Consider the following 18,324-nt stretch of genomic DNA (forward strand, 5'->3'; position numbering starts at 1 on the left):
CACTATTACGCTATTTTATAAATACATTCGTCAGATCTGGAATCTTTAATCTTTAATTTTTAATCCCCGCACACAGTAAACAAACACACATTCATGAACACGTATAAAAAATAAGTGGCCTCTTGTTACGGATCAAATTGAAGTCTTGTTACAATTCGATCAATTGATAAAAGTGCGTATCGCAATGCGTTGGCCACCCCTGCCCTATAGGCCTATATGCTATTTAATAAATACATTCGTCAGACCTGGAATCTTTAATGCCCGCACACAGTGAACAAACACACATTTTTGAACACGTATAAGAAAAAAATAAGTGTTGTCTTGTTACGGATCAAATCGAAGTCCTGTTACAATTCAATTAATTGATAAAAGCGCGTATCGCAAGGCATCGGCTAACCCAGCACTATTACGCTATTTTATAAATACATTCGTCAGATCTGGAATCTTTAATCTTTAATTTTTAATCCCCGCACACAGAAAACAAACACACATTCATGAACACGTATAAAAAAATAAGTGGTCTCTTAAATTGTTACGGATCAAATTGAAGTCTTGTTACAATTCGATCAATTGATAAAAGTGCGTATCGCAATGCGTTGGCCACCCCTGCCCTATAGGCCTATATGCTATTTAATAAATACATTCGTCAGACCTGGAATCCTTAATGCCCGCACACAGTAAACAAACACACATTTTTAAACACGTATAAGAAAAAATAAGTGTTGTCTTGTTACGGATCAAATCGAAGTCCTGTTACAATTCAATTAATTGATAAAAGCACGTATCGCAAGGCATCGGCTAACCCAGCACTATTACGCTATTTTATAAATACATTCGTCAGATCTGGAATCTTTAATCTTTAATTTTTAATCCCCGCACACAGAAAACAAACACACATTCATGAACACGTATAAAAAAATAAGTGGTATCTTAAATTGTTACGGATCAAATTGAAGTCTTGTTACAATTCAATAATTGATAATAGCGCGCATTGCAATGCATTGGCTAACTCAGCATTATACGCTATTTAATAATACATTTGTCAGATTTGGAATCTTAAATTATAATCATAAATTATATGTGCCCGCGCGTGGGAAGTGAAAGTGAAAGGAATTGAAAATGCTTTCAAAAACAATTATGAAAGTAACATAATTAAAGTAGGACTACATGTGCTTATAAAGGCCCAAAAAGGTGTACAGATGCGGAAATTAATGTTTCGGATGAAAATAATACGCTATCTCTACTACTGTAGCATGCGGTTAAAAATTTGATGCGCAACTTATCAAATATCTAGGCTACTGAACTATCGAACACCTAGATCTAGATTCTCCTACTTTAACACAATGACTTAGATCTATATCAATTCGTCTTAACCGATGAGTATTTTTTTCAAACATTTGTACACATCTATAGGTTCTATATTATTCTAGAAATTTCTTTAAAGAAAATTCTTTAATAAATACTAGCCCAATATTTAAAAAAAATCCCAGTCAATGGTTTCTACAGATTTTTAAAAAGTTTATAGCTGGAGCTAAATCTCTTTTAAAAGCAAGTCCGTCCTTTTTTCTACTTCTGCTGGCGACATAAAGCTAATTATTGAACGCATGTTTTGAGAACATTATAAGAACTAGTGAAAAAATATGTTCAGTGTAAAACAAATTTCTTGTAATAAGTTTTACTACTAAAAACTACGTAGGCCATATGCGTATGCAAAATGTGTGTGGGAAGCTAGAAGTGCTATGAATTTTTTTCAGTTCTGTAGATCTTATATTTATAAACTCTCTATGTCTGCTGTTTCTCTTGTTGCACCCAAAAACACAACAATTTAAAACCTTAATTCCAATCTCTAGTTGCACAGTGAATTCTGTAACTCAAAATTACAAACTGGACAGTAAATGTTCCACTTTTCACTCGTTTGTAAAAGCCGCTCTTGCTTTAAAAGCTATAGGGTTACTTCCGAAAACGATAAATCGTGCCCTCAAGACGCCATTGTTTTCGGTCTTCAATTCCTCACAGGTCACGTGGTACAGTTCCCGTTCTATAAGTGTAGAATTCTGTGCCAGTAGTCAACAATAGCCAACCCATACCGGAAGTGCTCTTTTATTTGAAAGTGTAGACTGTGTCTTTTACTTTCACTTTCTAAAGCACAAGAAGCACAGCACTAGCTCTGTAAACAAGAGGAAGAAATGCCGAATGTGGTTCAATAGATCTTGGGCCTGCCAAGAAAAGGAAACTCTAAAGAGAGCTTGATTTTTTTTTACCAGACTTTTTTATTTGGGTAATTTTTTACTTTCACTCCCGCACACAGATGCACTGCTTCAGGGGTCAAACTGCAGTCCTGTTTGCTGCAGATCACACATAAAGCCACTAAAACTGTCGCAAATCAATTATTTTCAAGACAACTTCAAATCTAACTGTAAAATATCAAATTATAGGTAAAAACTGGGGCCCCAGATTTTCTTTTACCCCAGTGGGGCAGGCCCCCCTGGAACCCCCCGATTGGTCCAAAGCTCGTCGATCTCGGTTAGAAACAATAGAATATTTCAAAAACTATTAATTTGCGACGGAAATGAAGTTGATATTCGTGTTCAGCGTATCAATATTTAGCAGAAAATAGACAACTGGTAGCTGAGTATGAGACGGGAGGGAAAGTAAAAAAAATACATTTATTTGTTAGTATTGTTGTGGATTAAAGTTGAATATATAGCTGTCAAGTTATTTAGATCTAGAATCTAGATTCTAGACTAGAATCTAGAGATCAAGTCAAAGTCAAGCTGTTATTGTTATATAAAAAGCTATTATTGTAAGAATTCTACACCTTATGCTGATTATGGTGCAAACCAACACAAGCAGAAAAAAGTTAAACATTAACTGTCAAGTTTTATAGGTCTAGTTGTGGATGTACAGTATCTGTACAAGGGAGAAAGTATGGCTTTGGATTTGGAAATATATGGATTAACACAAGCAGAAAATTATGTAGGCCTATACAAGGTATGTTTTTTTTTCTCAATTATTTTCTAGTTAAATTTAGGCTTGAATAGCCAGAAATGGCATACTTAGGATGCTCTGAAACCAAAAATTCTCAAACAGAAAGGGGACGCTGTCCCCCTTCAACCCCCTGCCAGGGCTCTGCCCTGGACCCGAAAATCGTCGAGAAATGACATCAGCCGCTGGAAGCTCTGAATACAGTACCCAGATTGAAGTTTCAGTGAAATCTCTGCAGCCTGTGGAGAGAAATGCAGCAGCTATGATGCAGAAATTATGCCAATTGAAACAGCACTGTACCATCTCCGCAGTTTTTAACACTCCTCGTGGAAAAGCACAGAGTATTATGATTTTCACTAACTCACTATCAGTCTTGCAAGCGATTGAAAATGACCATCATCTTAACCAAGATTTGACTTGTATACTGATTGACTCCCATCATCTAATGACATTCTGTGGCATCAACCTGGTAATGCAGTGGGTCCCCGGTCACTCAAACGTACCAGGAAATGACAGAGCAGCCACACTTGCCAAACGGGGATCTAGACAGGAACAACCCAACATTCCAAGTTCATGCAACACTGCCAAACAAATCATTAAAAGCAACAACAAACAAGATTGGATGAACAGATTGGCCCTGGGAAAGACAGGCAGAGCAGTTTTCAAGCATACGACCACAACAAAAAAGAATGACAATATCAACCACCTACGGAGAAAGAAACAGACCATGATCTTCCGTCTACGAACAGAAAATAAACAGCTCAACTTCCACTTGAACAGAATAAACCCTAAATGACATTAAGGGCAAGAGCCCATCTGTTGCTGGGTCGATAACAACAACAACAACAACAAAAATGATGTTTTGAAATTTACTGATACCGCTCTATCTGTGTTGATTAAAGCCACAGGTTTCAAACTCCAGGCCCTCAGGCCTGATAAATGGGTCAGATATGTAGTTGGCGAGAGAAATTTAAGTCCATTGTGAGAATTTCCATAACACAGAACCTTACTCTAAACATATACAAACTTGTTGCCAAGAAAAGATGGGATAGATTGGCATAAGATCAAAAGATGGTATGCCTTGAATTATTAGTATTCTAACTTTCATCTGTTTTAGTTCACATCTTTGTAAAAGGTTGACTGCAGTCTTTCTACTGAGCTACCAGTAAACATAAAAATGTGGGTGGTTGGCAGGTGCTTTTGTGAGGTTTGCTCCTTTTTGATCAAATATCTATCATCCTTCTCTCACCTTTTTCTTTTCTTTGTATGTTATTCTCTAGTAAAACCTCTAATCTTCTGTACTTTTAAGACCTGTTTGTGTTGCAGGTTCCATAAAACTCTTACTAAAACTAAGCAAACTGAAACATACAAAGGAATTATCAAATGAGTAAACAAGCATATGAACTTGCAAGAAACTTATGTTTATTCTGAGGGGCCGGGTTTAGAAGTATATGCAGGTGGTTGGCCGGCACCACTGGTATGTCTTCCTTCTTTTCTTTCCCTCTGTTGTTTCTTTCTATCTGTCTTGCTTCTTCCCTGCACTATGTGACTGTCATTGTATTGATTGATGTGCTTTTCTTCACTCAGATTCAAAACTGAGATGTACTTCTGACTTGTGTCAGTGGGTGGTTGGCGGGTGCTCTGGTGTGGTTTGCTTCTTCTTTCCTATCAAACATCTGTCGTCCTTATCTCCCCTTCTTCTTTTTTTATGTTTGTTACTCTCTTGTTACACCTATAATCTTCTGGCGCTCATATGACCTTATGCTGTTGCGAGTGCCGTAATACCTCTACTAAAACTAAAAAACTGACTTTTGTCATTGTTTCCGTCTGTTGTCCAGGTGCCACGGGAATAGAGGACAAACTCCAGGATGGTGTGCCCAGCACCATTCACAAACTGCGGGAGGCCGGCATCAAAGTCTGGGTGCTCACGGGAGACAAACAGGTGAGAGTGTTGCTGTGTTTGGCCTGGCGTGAAAACGTGCAGTCAGCATTGTTGTACAAGTGCTTAGATCCTTCGAAGTTTGGAGAAAATTAAAGAAAAAGAGATAGACCAAACGAGAACCATGAGTAGGGCATTTGTGATTTTTAAAATGAAAACTAGGAAGAAAATAATTAGGTTAAACAGAAGTATATTGTAAGTTGCCATTTGATGCCTTTTTTTTTTTAAAGTTTTGTTTTGAAACCCCCAGAAATTGATTTGGGCAGACTATATCAATGAAATAATGCTCTCTGACCATATTACTGGTTTCTTGAAAATTTTCAAACCCACAAAATCCCTTCCGGGACGGTGCCACTGACTGAAGTGTCTTTAGGCCATTCCCAAGGGGGGGACATTTCTCGTTCTTATGCACAGTAGAATTGTAAATGGGCTGATTCATCAATGTCATGCTCATACTACAGGGAACTGCTGCTTGGTCTTTCCTCATCCTTACTATCGTCATTGTCCTCTACTTCTTTTGTATGTTTGTCACACTCTTGTGACCCGCTATTTCCGGGTGCCTTGAAAGTCGAAACAGACTTTGTGCTGTTGAAGCGAGAGGGGTGAGCAGAGTAGGCCCGATTCCCTGTTAAGACTTCTCTGTTGACATCCACCCCTTGGAGCTCATATGACCTTATGCAGTTGCGAGCGCTGTAAAACCTCTACTTTAAACCCCCCCCCCCCCCCCCCCCCCACAAAAACAAATTTTTGGTTCAGGTGCTGAAAGAGGCCTAATTGTTAGCCCCATGTGCCCTTATACTTTCTAACTCCTCTGATTTTTATTGAGGACCTGCATATGAACCTTGGCAATGGTTATAGATCAAAGAATATGATGACCAATTTCTTCCAGTTATACTGTTAAAGCTTCACACCATGGATATGAAGACTGCAGGGGAAAAAACTGCCGAGTCATATTTTGGTGATGCTGAGAAATCTTAAGTGTTAAAGTTTGTAAGCTTTTATGTTCCAGTTATCATACTGAAATTCTCATACTGAAAATGGTAAACCAGTTCCTATCATTCAGTGTCTGTCATACTAGCATTTGGTAGACCAATATCTGTCATAGTGACATTTTTGTAAATATTAAGTAAACTAGTGTCTGACTTACTGACCTTTGGTAAACTGTGTCTATCATATTCACATATAGTCAACTTTTCGTAAACATATGTCTATCATGCTTACATTTGATAGACCAGTGTCCACCATAAATGAGCGACTAACCACACCTATTGTAAAAATACCCTTCAGTGTTTTATGGACTTCATTTATCAAGTTCTATTTTTTGTTTTGTCCACACAGGAAACGGCCGCACAGATTGCCTATGCCTGCCATCTGTTTTCCTCGGATCAAGAGTTGCTCAAAATCAATGCAGACACCAAAGAGGCAACGAAAGAACGTCTAGACGAGATCCTCGCAGATATTCGGGCTACCAGAACGGCTGAGGACACTGAAAACTTTGGATCAAGAATATCCTTTATATCCCAGTCAATGACCTCGCTACGTTCCACAGTCAATGATCAGCAGAAAAACTATGCTCTCATCATCAATGGGCCCACCTTGAACTTTGCCACCCACGAGGACCTCCAGCGTCGCTTCCTCAAGATCTGCCTGCAGTGTCAGTCTGTGGTCTGCTGCCGTGCCACGCCCATACAGAAGGTGAGAAAGTGCAAGGAGCGATTTCCTCTTGTTTATCTTTTTTGCAGTAATTTTAAGCTCTAACCGGTTAACTGGAAGAATTAGGATAGCATTTTTTGTTGTTGTTCTAAAGCATTTGTGGTTATCGTTGTGCAGGTCCTCAGTTAAGATTTTGCCTTGGGTCAAGAATGTCCAAAGGTATCTGTTATAAATTATTTAGTCACGAATGAAAAAAAAACCTTGTTATAACGAATTTCAGGCAGAGGACAATTTTTTTCAAGTTGAATTTTTTCCAAGAAACCTATTACATGAATAAAGCGTAACTAAATTTATATGTTTTTGCTTTATACCTTTAATTCTTTATCACTCTGACGGATGGGTGTGCAGTCCTTCGGCATCTTTGGGGACTTAGTAGGCTATTTGTGTTGCCCTCCAAAGGTATCAGTTGGATTCCTATGTAGGGACAGTTGGAACTGTCGAAGATATCCACCTATTGTCGAGAAGAAAAATGGACGTCTTACACAGTGTCAGTATAATATCAAAATTACACAAGGGAGGATGGGAAATGGCAGTTTGTCCAGGTGTCACCATTAAAGCAGATTTGACTGTATTTTGCAGAGTATCTTGATCTTTCTGTGGGGATATATGTATCCCACACGTCTCATGTTGTTGCTGCAGTGGTTCTATTTGCTGGTTCTACTTCACTGTCAGGGTTACTTTTTCCTATTCTTTTTTTCTTTTATTGAAGTGGGTGGTTGATGGGTGCTCCTGTGTGGTCTGCTCCATCAGTGTCTTTGAAATATCGCTTTCATTATCTTGGCTATTGTCATTATATTAAAAAACGCAAGGTGGCATATTAGAAATTTGTACTGATTTGTCCTGGACAGGTGGCCGTAAGAGCAGGTTTGACTGCATAACAATTTTTGGTTGTAACCTTTCATAGAACACACCAATTTGTTTCAAATTTGAACTTTTAGCTTGTTTAATTTTATCATTATAACACAAAAGAAGTGGTCCAACCATATAAAGGCAGCATTTTCTCTTTGTTTTTGTTGATTAATAAATTGAAATGTTAGCTAGTTTGCTGTAGTCATTCTTGACAAAAAGAGATTATTCTAGTTTCACTATCTCAAAATGCAATTCAAAAGAGGGGTCAAAAGTTGTTCTAAATATTCCATTTTGACCATTCATTTTTCCAAATGAACAGCCTCTGGCATCATGTATTAGATTGGTACCCACAATTGTTGTTGTTTTTTTTTTCGCTTCTCCTTCAGTCTACGGTGGTGAAGCTTGTGAGGGACAATCTGAAGAAGTTAACCTTGGCTATAGGTGAGTCCTTTGTGTGAAAGGTTTGGGCTGCTATTATGGGATGTTTGTTTGGGATGTTTGTTTGTGTGGGATGTTGTGTGGATTGCTTGTGGGATGTTCATCTGGGATGTTTGTTTGTATGAGATGTTCATGTGGAATGTTTTAATATGGGATGTTTGTGTGGTATGTTTTTGTAGGATGTTTGTGGGGAATATTTATGTATGTGGGATGTTCTTGTGGGATGTTTGTATGGAATATTTATGTATATGGGATGTTTGTGTAGAATATTTATGTATGTGGGATGTTTGTATGAATTATTTATGTATATGGGATGTTTGTATAGAATATTTATGTATGTGGGATGTTCTTGTAGGATGTTTGTATGGAATGTTTATGTATATGGGATGTTTGTGTAGAATATTTATGTATGTGGGATGTTCTTGTGGGATGTTTGTATGGAATATTTATGTATATGGGATGTTTCTGTAGAATATTTTTGTATATGGGATGTTCGTGAGGGATGTTCATGCTGTTCGAGTATGTTGATGGTGTTCCCGTGTTGAGGATAATCAAAGGACCTCAATACATGGGTAAGGATATATTTCAACCGTCCATTCATAAAATAAGTGAAAAGAGTCTTTTGTGCATGATGGCATGGTGAACCAAATGCGGTCCCATTGAAAGGGGAGAGCCTGTTTGTGTGGGTGGTTGGCGTGTGCTCTGGTGTGGTTTGCTCCTTCTTTCCTATCAAACATCTATCTGTCCTCAGAGAAATTCGCGCACGCAACCCGCAAGTTGCGCACGCAACTTTTGCCCTCAGCGCAACTTTTACCATTTTCATGAATTCGCGAATTTTAGCCAATTTCCCGCAAAATTTGGGAAAATGATAATAAATTGTCATTAAAAACCGAAATTTTCTTCCACGACTAAAAATAATGACGCAAAGGGGGACAATTCGCTCCTTTGCACTAGGCTACGGGGTGCCCGCCGCCGCCGCCCAGTGACCCGGGCCGGGTCAGGTCCGGTCGGGATGATCGCCCGACTTGTCGCCTGAAAACAACATGCTTGTTTTGAAACATCGAGTCGGGTGCGATCGACTTGTGCCACAATAGCCGCTTTGCATCATAATCTGGCGAGCAAACCGGCCCATTAGTCTTGTTTGGACTGAATCATCTTCTAGTCTAGCTAGATCTAGAATCTAGATCTAGTGTAAATCAATGGTAAACACGGTCGTCTGATTACTCAGCTTGCTTTATGAATGGTTACTTAGCACCAGGTAGATAGATCTAGATCTAGTATAAAAAATTTGTGAAAGACTTTAAATCTTAGGCTAGGAGGCTAATCTAGACATTAATCGATTCATCCAGAAAACCCCTAAAGGGGACGTTCAAATAATATCTTTCGCCTGGGAAAAAAAAAGGGGGAGGGGTTGGCTCCTGTACTGTAAAAATTAAGTGTAAGAAAGGGGGGGGAACCAATGTAAAATTACACTTTTGTAAGGTGAAAAAATAATCAAGGAAAATATAATTTATGACAACGTAATTAAAAAAAATAATAAGCAAACATAAAAGAGAGTAATTACACCATTCACTTAGAGTAAGTTCGAGCGGTAATTAAGCACTGCATTGTGGCGATACAGTGGACCTCGAGCGGCAAGCACGATATATGTATATATATATGTCAACTCGCACTTTATACACTGGTAGATATCTGGGCTACATAACAATTAACATGTAGATGTAGTCTAATTTTGATTACACCGGTGCGGTTAAAGTGGTAAAATGACAACGTACGTTTTTCTGGAAAAGTTCCGCTTGAAGCGTATTTAATTATTATGTCACATAAGATCTATGCATGTTTTTCATGAATACTATAATTGATCATTTAAAAGTAAAACGCATAGAAGAGTGATTGTAACACTGATTTGCGTAATATAAATGTCATATATTATTATTTTAAGCGAATAGCATAATATTACGGGATTGAGGGGGGGGGGGGGGGGGCGCGGCAGGAAAGTGTTTAAAAAAGTGTAAGATTATATTTGAACAGCCCCAAAACCACACTGGTCACACCTGCCCAACGTCAGCGAGCGTTTAAGGACCTGACGCATGTGCCAGGGGACACACTGTTTTTGTACACCATGCAACCTCCATGCAGTTTTTTTTTGTTTTTTGTGTGTAGACATTCACATTCAACTTCTGATTTTGATCAAACAAAACTCATATAGGTTACTTTAGATTGCAATGAGCATAACAACAATGCATTCCAATAGTTCCGTGGCATTGTTTTAGCTATACACGTCTTGCAACTTTTCTTGCAACTTTTGCTAATTTTTCTTGCAACTTTTTGCAACTTTTGCTATTTTCAAATGCAACTTTCTCTGAGGACAGATCTATCGTCCTTATCTCCCCTTCTTCTTTTTTATGTTTGTTACTCTCTTGTAACTCCTCTAATCTTCTGGCACTCATATGACCTTATGCAGTTGCGAGGGCCGTAAAACCTCTGCTAAAACTAAAGACCCTGTTTGTGCAGGAAAATTCTGAATGGAAGGTTGGAAGGCTAGAGTTTACTTATGGGTGGTTGTAGTGTGCTCTGGTGTGGTTTGTTCTTTCTTTCTTATCAAACATCTTTCCTCCTTTTTTGTGTTTGTTACTCTATTGTAACACCTCTAATCTTTGGCATTTCTATGACCTAATTGTGCTTCAAGTGGCATAAAACTCTTACTAAAAAATAAAAGAAGAAAATTTATCTTATTTTCTTGCAGACGTCTAACTGGTTACCTACTTGTACATTTCAACTTGTTATTTCCTCATAAGGTGACGGTGCCAACGATGTGAGCATGATCCAGACGGCTGACATCGGTGTGGGCATCTCTGGTCAGGAAGGCATGCAGGCTGTCATGTCCTCGGACTTTGCCATCGCTCGTTTCCGTTTCCTGGAGCGCCTTTTGCTGGTTCACGGCCACTGGAACCACGACAGGCTGTCCAAGTTTGCTGCCATTATGTTTTACAAGAGTCTGGTGGGTGCATCTGATTGTGCTGCTTTTTCAAACTTTTTTTGAGGGGAGTTGTAGAATTTATTTCGATTTGTATATTTTGAGTTTTGCTGCTTTTTCCAAAGTTTTTCATTTTTCTTTTTAGAATTCATTTGAATATGGGGTGTCTCAGACTTTCTGTATTACTGTTTAAGAGGATCGTCATCGTCATCGTTTGCCTCTTTCACCCTGGTATTGACTATAGACTGCCAAGAAGAACTCTCCTCCTGTTTTTGTTCTGGGCGATCCATTCTTGTTGATTTTAGAACCACCAAGGGATCTTCGACATGCACAGCTTGCAAACGGGACCTGCAAAATTTTTTGCCCTTTTCCGAGAAGCTAAGGTGTTTGATTTTACTTACCCTAAGATCAGGGGTCTAAGTGAAAGACAGCAGTAAGAAGGAGCAAAGAGTAAAAGAGAGAGGAGCCCAGTGGAGACGGTGGGTGTGGGAAGAAATTGGAAATTAAAGCAGATGACAGAACAGGACTGGAGAACTGGAAATTCTTTTGTCACACCGTGGGACTACCTATTGGGATTGGAACCAATGACATTTTAGATGTGGGCCCAACAGTCTATCCACTATAGTGGTAGTTACATAAGTAGGAAACCTGCCAGGTAAACAGTGGGAACCAAAGCAAAACATTTGTGAGGCATCGTGGTGAAATCGAAAGCATTTTGCACCGGCTTGGTAAGTTGATTTATCGAGTTTTTGTTTTTACCCAACACCTTTTTCGTCCATTTAAAAACACATTTCTGTGTGTATTTTCTGAAAAATGTAAATTTTCAGTTTCCAAGAGCTCTCAAACTATGGAAGTCGCCAAACTTTAGGGGCTATTTTCTCGCTAATTTAACCTCTGAAACCAGGCGACTCCAACCTCCTTCAATCACAAATATCTTGACTTCTGTTCAAGATAGATGGGTATTTTGTTCTTCGGAATCAAGGCAACTGACTAAGCTTTAAGATGATACGAATAACTCCACATGCCCCAAAATTGACGAGCGCCAGAGTCCACAGCGCCGTGACACATTTGTTCTCTCCCCACAGCTGTCCGTCCTGGTTCTGTTCTGGTTCCAAATCTTCAGCGGTTTCTCTGGCTCTCTGATGATTGACAGCCTCTACCTGACCATGCAGCACGTCATCTTCACGGCTGCCCCGCCCCTCACCATCGGCATCTTCGATAAGGATCTCTCGGCTAGGACTCTGCTGGCAGATCCCACCCTGTATAAACCAGGCCAGAGAGGGGATGTAGGTGTTGTTTGTTTGATTGTGTGTGTTGTGTGTGTGTGTGTGTACATGTGTGAGTATGTATGTGTACACATGTGTGTGTATGTGTGTGTACACATGTTTTTTATTTGTGTATACAAATGTGTGTATGTATACACATGTGCATATCGTCGGCCTTGTGATAAAACCGGCTAACCCCAGCGAGGTAAATTTTACAGGAGAAGGAAAAAACTGTTTTATTTCAAAACAAAGGCGTCTAACGATAAATCAATGCTTTAAACACCTATAAAAACGCTTTACCGAAAATCTGTAGAACTTTTTTTCCTTTAAAAATTGCTTTTAATGAAACTGTGTGGGTTAGACGGTTATGTCGCTCAAATTTTCCTGGATAAAACTGACCAACCCTCAATTTTGTGGGTTGACCGGTTTTATCAGGAAGCCACTGCTGGCCTTGAGTTTGGTTGAGTGCAGCCAAGCCACACTTGACGGTAGCGTATTTGATCACTTGCTTCAATCGTCAAGATCTTTTGTAGAAGGAGAAGAAGAAGAAGGAGGAGGAGAAGGAGGAGGAGGAGGAGGAGGAGAAAAAAGAAGGAGGAGGAGGAGTAAGAAGAAGAAGAAGGAAGAGGAGGAGGATTATATTATTGCTACCAACATACTATCAGCTGCTGCCATTTCAGTGCTACGGAGTCAATTCGGGCAAAAACAGCAGTCACAAAGTTTAACCTTTAATAGAAGTAGAAGAAGCAGAAAACTGCAATGGGTATATTAATTACATTTAAAGTAGAAGAACAGGAGGTTGGAAGGGTAAGGGAGAACAGCTACAGCAACAACAACAAAAACAACAACTACAACAACAACAAAAACAACAGTAGAAGCAGCAGCAGCAGTAGGCCTTTAGAATTTATAACCATGTCCGACACGGTACTATTGGCACTGGGTGGCCATTCAAAGGCTTGGAAAAAAGTAATACTAAGAAAGAAATGAAAGCAGAAAGCCACACAAAAGCTCTGCTACCTCGGCAATGGTTTGGGAGAAGTTGGTTACATAATGATATATCATTATTATACAAAAAGACTTTTTGAGTACCAAAGAATGCGCCAGCTTTCTCCAAGTGTGTGGCTTGACAACTACTACTTTATTGAGTTTTCTCGACGACAGAAAGAGCATGTCTGTCTCACTCTGTGTCCTATGGCTACAACAAGGCAATACGACAAAAGTTACCATTGTTTTGAAAGACTCTACTATAATCGAATTTGGCTTGATCGCTTTCAAAACTTCTTACTGAGGCAAAGTTTCATGGTGTGGTAGCATCGTGGTACGACGGCCTTCAACTCAAGTAGATGTTTATACTGGTTGGCAGTTATCTTCAATCTGTCTTTGCAGAGAGGTCCAGCAGTAACCGTCGTACACTTGTGTTCAGCTTTCTTGGTCCCTGCAGCGCTTGCCATCCATCATCAAAGTTCACCTTGTACTGAATTTTAAAGACTGGAGTGTACTTTGATGCCTGCAAGTCAGTGACAGTAGGATCGCCTGCTTTTCTCCCTGGACGGGTTTTTTCCTGCTCTCCGACCTTTGCGAAATCTTTGAAAAAGCTGTGGTCCAGGAACATAACTTCATAGGGCCTGGGGATGCGTCTGGCTTTGAGCATGATGTTATTGGGATGTACATCAGTGCGTTTTTTAGCGATCGCTCAATAGTGCCATGGACTGAATCCACTTCCATTTGGGTATGGCCCTTGGGAAGAATTTCTGCTCAACTGTGATGTCAAGCTCTTTGGCCAGCGAGGCCATTGCACTCACCAGGGTGGCTTTTTGTTTTAGTAGTTGCGCCAATCACTGCAGATGATGAAGTGGTTGAAGTCAATCACTTGCAATATCAGTTAGTGAGTCAGACGTGATGAAAACTGTTGAAGCCCAGACCAACTTCACTTTCATACCAGACATATCATCTGGCGTCTCTGGTGGCAAGATCCTAAGTCGTAACATTGTGTACAGCCAGTTTTGTTTTATATAAGGTGGAAGTCTTTAGTGATGAGGCCAGAAGGACGCACTGGATCTCCATACAAAGGACAAACACAGCCTCCCTGTCCTTCTCCTTCTCTGGTCTAGCGGCAGCTTTCCTCATATTCATATTTGAGCTGTGTGTTCTGTTTCTGTGAGGTTTCCAGATTTGAACTTTGTACAAATGTTGCACTGGTCTTTCTTGGTTGAAAGTAAACCCAAATTGTTTTTCTTGAACTTTTGGCAGAACACTTGATAGCTCAATGTGGCTTTCACCCTCTCTGCAAAGTTCTCCATGTATACTTGATGCAGATCTGACGTTTTCTGGATTGTCATCTGTAGACAGGTGGATATCTTCGAAAGTTTGTCAAAAAATTCCTCTTTATGGAACAACTTGTCATCCTTGGCTCTCTCATGGTGGGCGCGATGTGTTCTAGGTGGGTGGACCTCTTGGTTGTTGTTTTTTCGGAGAAGACACTTTAAATTAACCAGTGGGTCAGGCCTGTGGTGTTCTTGAAGATTGTTTTACAAACAGGTGTTCTTTGACCATTGACTCTTGTAAGTGGCTGTAATTTCTCCTTGGGTTTTCGCTTGCTGTGTAAGATCTCTTATTGTCTATCATGGTTATCGTGTCATATACGTAGGCTCTCTTTTCTTTCCAAGAGAGTGACCAGTGATATCATTGCATTTTGTACCAACCAGTTTACAACTGCCAAGGACGTCAAGTTCACATCCTGCTCGCTTCGCGCCTTGACCCCAGTTCTTTCAACCTCTTCCTTTTGTTACCCTTCCAATCTTTTTCATGCCGTGTGCTTTTCGCAGAGATCAAAGGTAACATAACTATTGTACTATCAACTGATGTGACATTAGCCTGGTCATGTTGATCACTTTCCACTGCGCTGAGGGTAAGAGGTGACGCAGCAAGAGTGGCATCATCTTATTGAATGTTATAGCGTTATGTAAGTTAAGGTTTGATATAAAGATAAAGCATTAGGTTATGACACTGAGAAAATAATCTACTCAAAACACAAACGAAATGAACTTTCAAAGAAAGTCAAACGATGTTTCAGAAGGTAATGACTGCAATAAACACAGCAAATGAAAAAAAAAAAAAGAAAAAGCACTTTAAAAAACAACGATTGTTGGGGGCAGACGGTGTGCTGGACAGGTCCCACAATTATTTTTTTTTGGAGTGAGTTAGTAAAGGAGGAAATGCTATCTACTTCGTCCATTCAATTGTGAAGGAAAAATGATTAGGAGAAGAGACAGTAGTCCGTATAGGGGAAAATGCCTTCACAATCGGTGAATTTCGAGTACAAAGACAAAGAAAAACACGCGGACAGAAAACATAGTTTCATACAAAACAAAATCCATAAAGATGCATTTCAAATACCGGAATTGTCACGAGATAAACAGTTCTGTGGGAACAGTGGGGAGTTTTAGTCATTAATTACATTATCAGCAGCATTAAAACGAAGAAAAAAGAGGAAACAATCAGATCTATATAACTCCCCAGTGAAATCAACAAGAAATATTACACAAATATTCCTTTTTGGAGAGCTCCCACGGTTATGTGAGCAAATTCTGGACTATTACAGGTCTGAATCTGATGTCAAACTAAGTCCGGAGAGGAGTCGAAGCCGGGGTTAGTCGGTAACGTAGCAAGTGGCCCCTCATTGTTAGCGCGATAAAAACAGCCAACCCTCATTCCGTCCCTCGCAGGTGGGATAGTCGGAATTATCGGGCTAAAATCCGATGGGTGCCGGGTTATACGGTTTTATTTCTAATGTTTTAAAGACATTTCTAGATAAAATTCAGATCTGTCTTTGAGTGAGCATATGAAATGGACAATTTACTATCGATAGGGCCAATAAAAAGTTTTTTGATATTTTGTGGGTTAGACGGTTTTATCACCAGGCCGACGATATGTTTGTGTTCACCTGAATGTGTATGTGTGTGTATGTCATGGAATGCCAGTCATTCTTGTCACAAATTGTATAGTTAAAATTTTAGAATGAATTTCAGTCAGAAAAATGTCTTCCCAGTAAGAACGGTGACATTCTCTAGAGCAGAAAGCAATGTCACGGGAATGCTAGTCATTGTTGTTAAATTTTTTTTTTTTACATTTTTGTCAGAAAAATAAGTTTTCAAACTGCAACCTCTTCTTCATGTTGCATAGAATATTATTGGCTAGATGTTCAAACTTTCTAAGCCCTGGAAAGCAAAACTTTTCAGAAAGAAAAAAAAAAAGTTTCACTCTGTTCAATACTGCACAAGAATTATGTGTCTTTTCTGACTTTTTTAGGCATTAGGATTTGAATTTTGACAAAATATCTCTAGGGCACATACAACCAATTCCACAAATGAAGAAACTGGAATTCAGAAACATTTTTTAATTTTAGGCTTGTCACATCAGAATATCTGCCCTGTGATATAGATCTAGGCATTAACTCTCACAAGTTGTAAATAAAGTTAAGTTTGAAATATAATGTAAACGTTTGCATTTTCTGTATGAAATGGATAGGTTTCAAGCTACAAGAATGTACTACCCATCAAAATTGTCTGAAAAGAATGAAGATCTGATATGAAGATACAGTTGTAGCACAGACAAGTAGATATTTCTTATAAATGAGGACAACAAGAAAAAAACCAATAATGCAGCATCTAGTCTGTAGATGGGCCAACTTCTAAGAGTTACGATTTCCTGGTAATGTGAGTTTGTAGAAAGCATTGTCTGATGCAGATATTGTATATCTGTTCGAATTTCTAACCCCTCCCCAGATGTACACTCACTGGACCTTTCTCATCGTCATGATAGACAGCATTTACCAGAGTCTATGCATCTATTTCGTCCCTCACCTGGTCAGTACTTTTGTTGTTGTTGATGTTGTTGTTATTATTTTGGATGTTTGGAGGCTGCCTCTAGAAGGTGCAGTTTCTTCCCAACTATTGTTTTTGTCTGTCTGTCTATCTTGCTTTTCCTTTGTGGTAAATGATCGTTACTATGTCGATATAGTTCTTTTTACTCAAAACTGTTACTTGTTTTGGTTGCTGCTGCTATTTTAATTGGGGGTGGTGTTCTTATCACCTCTTGTATTATGTGTTTTATTTTGCAAAAGCTGATGAGAAAGCACAATGTTAATTTTTTACAATAGAGGAGAATCAGGGCAATATATATATTTATCAATCTTTTTGTATCCTGAACTTTTGAACTAGCTTGTGCAGTTGGTAGAAGGGTACCACATGTGGGTTCTACTTTTTTCTTTCTCTGGGTCGTTTCTGTCCATCTGTCTCACTTTTTCCCTGCTGTAAATGATCGGTTTTGTGTCAGGTTTTTCTGTACTTGAAAAAACAAACATGATCTCTGTGGGTGGGTGGCAGGTGCTCTGGTTTGGTTTGCTCCTTCTTTCCTATCAAACATCTGTCATCATCTTTCCTCTTTAATTTATTTGTACATTACTCTCTAGTAACTTCTCTAATCTTTGCCACTTAGATGACCTATTTCAATTTGTGTTGTAATTGCCATAAAGCTTTTACTAAAGCTTTGAATGAGTCTTATTGTGTCAGTGTGTTTTCTCTACTCAAACAAACAAACATGATCTACCTTCATTCCGCAGTCATACGAGAACCACGCGGTGGGGCTGTGGGAGTTTGGGACCACGGTGGACGTGTGTATGATCCTCACCATCCTGCTGCACTTTTGTATAGAAATCAACTCCTGGGTAAGTCGATGTGATGTCAGAGGGCACCACTCGAAGGTCCTACTTCTTTTTTCTCCTATCTTTTATTTCTGCCTGCTTGTCTTCCAGGCTGAAGGGCTTGAACTTAGATGGCTGCTGGATCAGAAAAGTAGAGTAAGAGTGTGCTTTTTGCTCAGCACTGAATGACCATTGATGTGTCAAATGTGCTTCTCTGTATTGAAACATACTTCTTTATTGTCCTTCTGTTGTTTCTGTCTGTCTGTCTTACTTTTTCCCAGCACTAAATGACCATTATTGTGTCAGTGCGCTTCCCTTTACTCATACTTACTTTAATTTACTTTTTTCTTCCGCTTGTACCGGGGGGTGTCACGGGGAGACACAGGCGTCTGTCTGCAGCAAGACGAGTGACCTGTAGGAGGGACATCCCATGAGCTCTGAGGGTGTCGGCCACAGA

At 39.4% G+C, this 18,324-nt stretch overlaps 1 protein-coding gene across 1 annotated transcript in view; it reads left to right on the forward strand.

Moving 5' to 3' along the window:
* LOC101864153 (probable phospholipid-transporting ATPase VA) overlaps positions 1-18,324 on the forward strand; it is a gene marked incomplete at its 3' end in the record, with an annotated part of 64,863 nt that overhangs the window by 45,466 nt on the left and 1,073 nt on the right. Inside the window, 7 exon segments of the mRNA XM_013083745.2 lie at positions 4,824-4,927; positions 6,263-6,619; positions 7,873-7,927; positions 10,723-10,925; positions 11,987-12,187; positions 16,951-17,031; positions 17,787-17,891. Coding sequence (XP_012939199.2) covers positions 4,824-4,927; positions 6,263-6,619; positions 7,873-7,927; positions 10,723-10,925; positions 11,987-12,187; positions 16,951-17,031; positions 17,787-17,891 — 1,106 coding nt within the window.

This window comes from Aplysia californica, unplaced genomic scaffold (assembly GCF_000002075.1).
Source record: "Aplysia californica isolate F4 #8 unplaced genomic scaffold, AplCal3.0 scaffold00252, whole genome shotgun sequence".
Lineage (NCBI taxonomy): Eukaryota > Metazoa > Mollusca > Gastropoda > Aplysiida > Aplysiidae > Aplysia > Aplysia californica.